An 8,973-nucleotide genomic window follows, 5' to 3' on the forward strand; every position below is an offset into this window, starting at 1 on the left:
CCACTGATATCAAGAGTGTACAGGGCCCAGAATTTGGTGCTGCACCCCTGCCTCCAGACTGTCTGATGGTCGAGACTCTGACTTCAGTTCAGTCAATATTTATTGTAGTCTGATACAAGCTGTCAGATTCTTTCTGATTCTCCTGCTTGCTTCATGTTAGACCTGTAGATAAAGACTGATAGAAGAGAAAGTGTTTGATGCCTTCAGAGGTTGTTACTTTCCAGAGGGAAGTCCTTCTTTGTGGGAGGATGTCATTCTATATCCTCACCACCAGGTGTCACTGTGTTACCATGGAGGGATCTAGAACACCTGTACTTATTGAACTCTACTGATCTAACCCCACTCATACATCACACATGTTCTCATTATTACCTACATGATACAATGATACAATATATATTTCACGTAGAATAAACTATTTGTTAACCTCACAATATTGTGTTGGTAAAATATTTTATTCTAAGACTGTTGGTTATTCTGCAGGTGTGCTTGTCTCAGAACAGAGTTCTGTGTGTTTATTTCTATTAATTAAGACCAAAACAGGCATAAGTTTGTCAGTTCTCAACATGATCTGATTTTAAAGGTTTTCAATAAAAAGTGATGAAGAACATGCATTTTTTATTTTTATTTTTTTATGTTTGGCACATTTTAAATGGTAAACTTTCCACTAAATATTACTGAACCAAGTAAAAACAGTTTGAGAGAAGAGGCTGGCAGGCGTTTCCAGTTGGTTCAGTGTCTTGGTTCTTTCAAAATGAACAGGAACACACTGACCGTCAACTTTCTCACAAACAGTCACAAATTTCTTTTGTCTTTTGACTTGTTTTTGGAGCAGTTGGGTTGAACAACTAAATTATGCACCAGTAATGTCAAAGTACTAGTGCACAAGTTTATTCTAACGTTTATGCCACGACCATTGCCTTCTGCAAAGCATAATCTGGATCCTGCATCATGAAGGCCTGAACACGTATGTGGCAGCAATTCCAACTTCTCATGTGGCTGAAAGAACAGATCACAGCTCAGTTTTATTCAAAATGTATTACCACTATCCCCTGTGTTATTCATTACTGGTCTAATATTGTAAATGGTTTGAACTGGAACAATGTGTGGAAACTGCCTTACAAATATTTACTTATAAACAAAGTAAGAGCAGTATCATACAAATTAATTCATAGATACTACTCTGCCAAGTAATACATGTTAAAATTTAAGACTAAAAATACTGTATGTGTGAACTGTTCTCTGTGTGAGTCTGAACCTGAAACTATGCACTATAAATGAATAAATAATAATAAATAATAAATAAAAATAATAAATAATAATAAATATACTATGAAGTGTAACCTGTTCTGGCACTACAGGGAGGTTATATGGAACACCAGTGACATTATTTATTTATTTCATTTTGAATGACATGGCTCTCCACAGTCAAAATGATATGTGCATGTCTGACCATTCATAATGGTATGTTTATGACAATAAAAGTTTTGTACTCAAAATACTGTTAAAGTAAAAAGTCAAAGATAATGAGGTGACTTGAAGTGATGTATTTTTTATTTATGTTTTTACAAATAGCATAATATTAATAATACATATAAAAAACAGGGCACTTAAAGGCAAGGAGCAAAAGAGGCAGGTGCTTCTGCCCCCTCCACAAGTGCCTGATAACTGCGAATTTCCATTCTAGAACAGTAGGACAGAAGAAAAAGGCAGCTTTTTGATCCGATCGCTTCTCTGTTGTGACCCCGCCCATTCTAGTTCATCCAGCCAATCCCTGTTCTTGTTTCAACTCCAACCACCAATCACAGCGAAGAGTCCCTCTCACAGCGTCCTTCAGTCTGATCCAATCTAAGTTCGTCAAACAAGCCCCTGCCCTGCGTGGCGAACCCGCCTCAGCGTTACAGTAATAGTTGCCCCTTTTGTTCAACCGATTTCCATAATTATTGTTTGCACCATTAAATTATCTGGGTGTTACACTGTTCCAAACAACATTTCAATGTACCTACGCTTTCTACGGTCACGTCTGGGATCAGCTAATGAATTAAAATCGATCTACGAGCCTCCTGAGCTGCTCTGAGATGTCCGAAGCACGCAGTGTTTCTTGAGGAACGTGGAGTAGTAAGTGTTTATTACGTTAGTCTAAATTTGTAGTTTTGCTGTTAAATTGTCACTTTCAGTCACATTTTTTACAGTCTGTCTCTTTTGGGGGAGGTGTAATTCTGTAGTAGTTGCAGTAAACCATCGTAGCTCACTGACTGGTCCCTGAAAACACAAAGTGACGTCGGTAGTGCCCTCTTTTCTAAAGCATTGCAGAAACACATTGTTGCAGAGAAACAATGCTGGCCTAATAAACTTGCATTGGTTGACGCGGTTAAACACCTGCTGTTGTTACGTTATAACCTCATTAAATCATAGTTAAATCATAGGTTAACACTGTTGTTTTGCTGCCCAGTGTACTCCACGGGGTGAGGTCAATATGGAGGGAAACACTGGTTCTGAATGGTTCCAGTCATCGGTCTGGTAACTTCAAACACTGGTCGTGGCATTAGTGTATTTCATTATCAGCTGTTTTTAATTCATAATGCTCTGTAACGCTATGATGTTTGCCTTTATTTAGCTAATGTTTTAGCAAAGCTACAACCAAACGCCAACCAAATAAAAGAAAAAATGAAACGTAGACCAACAGTTCTTACGTAAACTAAAACAGAATAATGTTTTTTTTTTGTGCGTGCTTGAAAAACACGTTATGTTTTGCTATGTAAAGTGTCTAAAATGTTGTTTACTAGCTGTTGTTAGCATGCTAGCTAATAGCGCCAGCCGCAGCCTTTCATTGTTTAGGAGCAAACTGCTAACGTTAGCTCGTGTAATTGAGTTCATGTGGTTTTCTTGAAGGCTTAAAAGCTAAACATGAGTTGACTCGTGCAGAGAGTTGCTGTTCTTAGCAGATGTTTTTATCTTTTAAGCGTGTGCTGTCAGTGTTGCACAGTCAGATGATGTGCTGCTGTTTGTCAGGGCTCAGTCCCATGACGACTGGAACTCGTTGGGATGTTGACATAAATTGCACCTGTTAGTGGGTACCACTCAGGACACAAGACCAAGTTGTTTTCATTGTGTTGTGTTTGTGTTTACATACTTTTCACAAGCAAAAAAAAAAAAAAGTCAAAATAGGAACGTAATCTTTTTCTTTTATTATTAATTGTGCATGCAATTGAATTAAGTTTGTTTATATAGTGATAATTCATAATAAAAGCTACCTCAGGGGCACCGTACTAAAGAAAATTAACCATAAATCAGATCATAGATAACGCTATACTTTCAAATCAGGTGTGCTGGTGTAGGTTTTCAGTCATCCAGGATATGGAGGGGAAAAAAACAAACAAACATCAAAACAATCAAACATCTTTTCAGTTTTTCTTCCCATCAGGGACGATTTTTAAATGAAGCCTCTCAAATCAGCCTTGAAATGTGAAAGCTCTCCAGTAAGCCGGGGAACGTCTTCAACTACAGAATATAAGTCCAGTTGTTTTGTTATTTAACATTATTATTGTTTTGGATTCACATACCGACACCTTCCTGAAATAATCACCCATGTCATTTTATTTTTTCAGATTTGTCAGGAATCTCAAAAAAAAAATCATATGGTACACTGTTGTTTAAGTTTCGTCTGTTTCCTGTTAAAAAGTTAAAAATGTTTTAAGTGATTATTTTAAGAAGGTGTTGATACATTACATTAACAAAATGCCCATTAGTAAAAGTTATCTATCTAGCAGGCAGATTATGTCAAATCTTCTCTTCACTTTGTCTGAATTGTTCATTCTGAGCAGGCACAGAGGTGACGGTGTTTGGGAGGACAGATAAACACAAAATGATTGGTCCAGGTGGACTTTCTAAGGGAAGAAAAGCAAATGTTAATGGCAGCAATAATTACAAACATGGAGAGTAGAGCAAATACAGACAGCAGTAGAGTGAGGAAATGTGGTCAGTTTGTCCTCCAGCAAGTCAATATTTTCACTATCACAAAGTCTGTCACGACGATATGATTTCGATTCAATTCACATGTCTGCGATCAATATAATGTGATATATGCCCATCTAACACAATGACTGTGTTAGATGGGCACATGATATCGATTCACACTGAGCTTTGCCTCGATATAACTGAATCATGAACCATTCAAATTGATATATTGATATAGATCGATGTATCGTTACACCCCTAATAAGTTACTCATTTAGCTAAAGCATTGTTGTATATGGTGATGGCTGTGGGCAGAAAAGATCTTCTGTAGCCATCTGTATTACATTAATTCTCAGTCTAGTTTTAAAAGCAGAGAGGACGTCAGCTTCGCTAACAGAAATAACTGATATTTATGTTTTCTTTCTCTTGTTTCAGATGTAAAGTTGAACACTACAGAGGTTGTCGGCACAATGGGGCTGGATTTTGATGTAAAGACGTTCTGTCACAATCTGCGGGCCACCAAGCCTCCCTACGAGTGCCCCGTGGAGACCTGCCGGAAAGTTTACAAGAGCTACAGCGGCATCGAGTATCACCTCTACCACTACGACCACGACAACCCGACTCCTGCGCAGGCTTTGCCCAATAAGAAGAGGAAGGGCCGACCCCCCCGCGCCTCACTGGCTGCTTCAGGGGATACAGATGACGGCGGAGGCAATGGAGGAGGAGGACAGAGTCTGGAACGGAACACATCGGGTAGCCCCAACCGGTCGGAGCGCTCCCACTCCCCTGGGAGAGACACCATGACCTATGCCCAGGCACAGCGCATGGTGGAGCTGGAAATCCAGGGACGTGTTCACCGCATAAGCATCTTCGAGAACATTGATGTGGTGTCGGAGGAGGACAGCGACGCAGAGGATGTGCCGCCATCTGGAGCCGGTAGCTGCGGAGGAGGCGTGTGTAACGGCAGCGACAGTGGAACTAGAGGCAGCGAGGTGGAAGGAAGCGGTAAGGATCGATCAGATATTCTGTCCTCTAATGGTGGCAAAGCCACGCCAAAAACTGGGAAGCATAAGAGTAAGGATAAGAAGAAGGACGGCTCATCATATCACAACCCTCAGTCTGGTCTTGCGATCAAACTCCCAGAGGCTGTGTTTCGAGAACTTGATCAAGAAAGACCTGATGCTCCTCCTCGGACTTTATCCTACTACAGGTCTGTAAATAAGTAGTCATAAGATGCAGACAGTGATTGCTTTCCAACTCGTTAAGTATTTTTATTTCTCTTTTTCCCTTCTTCGTTTATCTTCTCCACTGTTTGGACTTCAGGTACATTGAGAAGTCGGTGGAGGAGCTGGATGAGGAGGTAGAGTACGACATGGATGAGGAGGACTACATCTGGCTTGGCATCATGAACGACAAGCGGCGACGTGACGGCGTGACGCCCATCCCTCAGGAGGTTTTTGAGTATCTCATGGACCGCTTAGAGAAGGAGTCATACTTTGAGAGCCACAATAAGGTACCCCTGAACCCGCACACAAGAGCCTGGATGTCAAACATTTCAGCGTAGCGTTTAACGCTAACGGGTCTTTGCTGCTCGTTCTCTCAGGCGGACCCCAGCACCTTGATCGACGAGGACGCCGTTTGCTGCATCTGTAATGACGGAGAGTGTCAGAACAGCAACGTGATCCTGTTTTGTGACATGTGCAATCTGGCCGTACACCAAGAGTGCTATGGTGTGCCGTACATCCCCGAGGGTCAGTGGTTATGTCGGCGCTGCCTGCAGTCGCCGAGCAGAGCCGTGGACTGCGCTCTGTGTCCGAACAAGGGAGGGGCTTTCAAACAGACAGACGACGGGCGCTGGGCTCATGTCGTCTGCGCCCTTTGGATCCCAGAGGTAAACGCATACATCACTACACACATTTCATAAAACGCACATGATATTGGTGCAGTTTAGTTACTCTTGACTTTGGGAATGTGCAGCTTTTTTTATTTGTACTGCAGTATTTCCAAAAAGTTCAATTTAGTAGTTTATTGTCATTGTGGAAAAACAACGATATAACATTGGTTAATATAAATAGTACTGATACCCAAAAAATACAGCCCAAAAACAAAACAAATATGTGTCTTATTTATGGACTGTGTGCTGCAGTGATGTAAAAAAAAACAAAAAAAAACAGTTCAATTATTTGGACTGCGAGGTCCAGTACACAATTTTTATGAATATATGGTAAATAATATATCATGTTCAAACTGGGTTGAGGAAGAGGGTTTCATAGGGAGTGGGTTTGCAAGGGGGTAGAAGCTGTGGGCCAGTCTAGAAGTTCTGGCATGGATGGATCTGTACCTTCATCCAGAGGGTCCACATAACAGTTTGGACTTTGTGTAAAATAATTACAAAATGAAAGGATTTGAAAATCCTGTACATCCATATTTAATTCAAAGTGGAACATAGTAAACATATCAAATGTAGAAATTAGGAAATTATAAACATTTTTGGGAATTTTTTTTATTTGATTTGCCATTTAATGGCAGCAACGTACCAAAAAAAAAGTTGGGACAGATGCAACAAAAGAATAAATCTAAGATGTTATGAATATGAAACAACTTTAGGAACATTTAGCATCTAATTATGTTAATTAGCAACATGTCAGTAAGAGGTTTGGGTATGAAACAAGTCGTTTTAGAGAGAATTAATCTGTCAGAAGTAATTCAGAAGTTCACCAGTCTGCGATAAACTGAGTCTAAAAATAGCAGAATAATTTCACAATAATTTTCTACAATGTAAAACTGGGAAGACTTTGAATATTTAGTCTTCCAGAGTTCATAATCTCATCAAAAGGCCTTAAGAATTCAGGAAGTCTCTGTGTTAAAAGACAAATCTGAAAGTTAATAGATGGTTGTGATCTTCAGGCTCTCACTGCATTTAAAACAAGATAAAGTAAAGAGATAAACTGTTATGTGGTCAGATAAATCAATATTTGATAGTTTTTGTAAACCATGGATATGATATCCTCTGTACTAAAGAGGAGATGGATCATTTGCCTGTTATAGGCGCACAGTTCAATAGCCTGCCTCTCTAATGGTATAGGGTTGTATAGCTTTTATTAAGGGCAGTCTTCACATCTTCAGTGGAACCATTAATACAGAACAACATATGGTCTCATCCAGCATAAAAGGTTTTAATTTCCATTTATTTGACATTTTCCTAATTGTTTTGGAATCAGTTTTATGTTAAATACAGATGTCCTGATTGTCATCCTGCTGTTCTATTTAGATGCTCTCATCACAAAATAAGTTGTGCTGCCATTTCACAGGTTTGTTTTGCCAACACCGTCTTTCTGGAGCCGATCGACAGTATCGAGCACATCCCTCCCGCACGCTGGAAGCTCACCTGCTACATCTGCAAACAGCGTGGCTCGGGCGCCTGCATCCAGTGCCACAAAGCGAACTGCTACACGGCGTTCCACGTCACCTGCGCCCAGCAGGCAGGCCTCTACATGAAAATGGAGCCCGTCAGGGAAACGGGGGCCAACGGCACGTCCTTCAGCGTCCGCAAAACGGCGTACTGCGACATCCACACGCCCCCGGGATCAGCCCGACCTTTAGGAGGAGTGGGCGGGGCCAGCATGGGGTCGTCTAACAGTGAAGGGGAGCTGGAGGAGGACGACGAGCCCAGCCTCGGCCAGGACGAAGACTCAAAGGGATGGAGCTCTGAGCGGGCGAAGAGGGCGAAGGCAAAGTCCCGGCTAAAGATGAAGAGAGCGAGGAAGATCTTAGCCGAGAGGCGAGCCGCTGCACCAGTGGTGTCTGTGCCCTGCATACCGCCTCACAGGTAACCCCGTTCCCCATCCGCTCAGAATCATCCTCGCAGCTTCAGAATGCAGCTCAATTGTTCGTGGGACAGAATAACCTAAAAGCAGTTGTTTGCTTCTCTTCAGGCTCAGCAAAATCACAAGTAACTTGACCGTACCCAGAAAGAGCCAGTTTATGCAAAGACTTCACAGCTACTGGACGCTGAAGAGGCAGAGTCGTAACGGCGTTCCCCTCCTGCGCCGGCTTCAAACCCACCTGCCGTCACAGCGGCACGTCGACCCCATTCCTCCACAGCCGTCCTCGCAGCCTCCTTCAGTAAATTTAAAAGTGACGCTAGTTTCATTTTCCTCCACCACTCGAACCCCGTCCATTGTGTTCATGTTGTTTTTATGCACATTTCAGAGGGACAGCGAGGAGAAACAATCTGCTTTAAAGGAGCAGCTAAAGGCCTGGCAAAGACTGAGACACGACCTGGAGCGAGCGAGGCTGCTGGTGGAGCTGATCCGCAAGAGGGAGAAACTCAAGAGGGAGACGGTGAGACAGAAAGAAAATTAAAAAAAAGTTAACTGTGGTCACTGAGCAGTTTTTCTTAGTTTTACACTTTTATGTCAGACTGAATTAATTACGTTCAAACTGATGCACACAGGGTTCCTACAGATCCTTAAAAAGTCTTAAAAGACATTGAATTCATCGAGGCCTTAATTAGCTTTAAAATGTCTTAAATCAATCTGTCAGAAGTCTTAAAAATGTTAACACATTGTAGATAGGATGATTGTAATTTGTCTCAAATATTAAAATAATTGGTAACATTGGGCCTCATGCAAGAACATGTTCGTATTCTTCTCCTAAATTTCTCTTACTTTTGTTCGTACAAAGGGTTAATACGAACATGTCACGTCAGATTCAACAAACTCTTCTACCTTCAGGAAACGTGCGTAAATGAGCTGCGTAATTTACACCTTTTCTATCCAGCTGCTCGTGCACGCGAGAGGAGATTAGCATAATTACCACCCCAAAAACACCATATAAGGCTGTGTCTCCTGCCTCAGAGACAAGGAAGTGTCCATTCATTCATGAGAAATGACAGCGATAATTATAAAAAAGGAGAACTTTACGAGTTCAGAGATTGAAGTCCGTCTGTCCAACACATTCTCACTCCCGAGTCGTCACATATTGACGTTTTTCAAAGGTCCCTTTGCGTCCAAT

At 41.5% G+C, this 8,973-nt stretch overlaps 1 protein-coding gene across 2 annotated transcripts in view; it reads left to right on the forward strand.

The window, feature by feature from the left end:
- Positions 1-1,870: 1,870 nt before the first annotated feature.
- The window catches only part of brpf1 (bromodomain and PHD finger containing, 1), a 16,853-nt gene continuing 9,750 nt past the window's right edge, over positions 1,871-8,973 (forward strand). Inside the window, exons 1-7 of one of the 2 annotated variants that reach the window (XM_014015792.1) lie at positions 1,871-2,118; positions 4,393-5,167; positions 5,281-5,470; positions 5,561-5,848; positions 7,269-7,786; positions 7,893-8,082; positions 8,170-8,301. In XM_014015792.1, coding sequence (XP_013871246.1) covers positions 4,428-5,167; positions 5,281-5,470; positions 5,561-5,848; positions 7,269-7,786; positions 7,893-8,082; positions 8,170-8,301 — 2,058 coding nt within the window. In that variant the 5' untranslated portion in view covers positions 1,871-2,118; positions 4,393-4,427. Of the gene's footprint in view, positions 2,119-2,452; positions 2,537-4,392; positions 5,168-5,280; positions 5,471-5,560; positions 5,849-7,268; positions 7,787-7,892; positions 8,083-8,169; positions 8,302-8,973 lie in introns of those variants that run through there. The other variant, XM_014015782.1, reaches the window with a different exon arrangement.

The sequence above is a fragment of the Austrofundulus limnaeus genome, unplaced genomic scaffold (assembly GCF_001266775.1).
Source record: "Austrofundulus limnaeus strain Quisiro unplaced genomic scaffold, Austrofundulus_limnaeus-1.0 Scaffold3, whole genome shotgun sequence".
Lineage (NCBI taxonomy): Eukaryota > Metazoa > Chordata > Actinopteri > Cyprinodontiformes > Rivulidae > Austrofundulus > Austrofundulus limnaeus.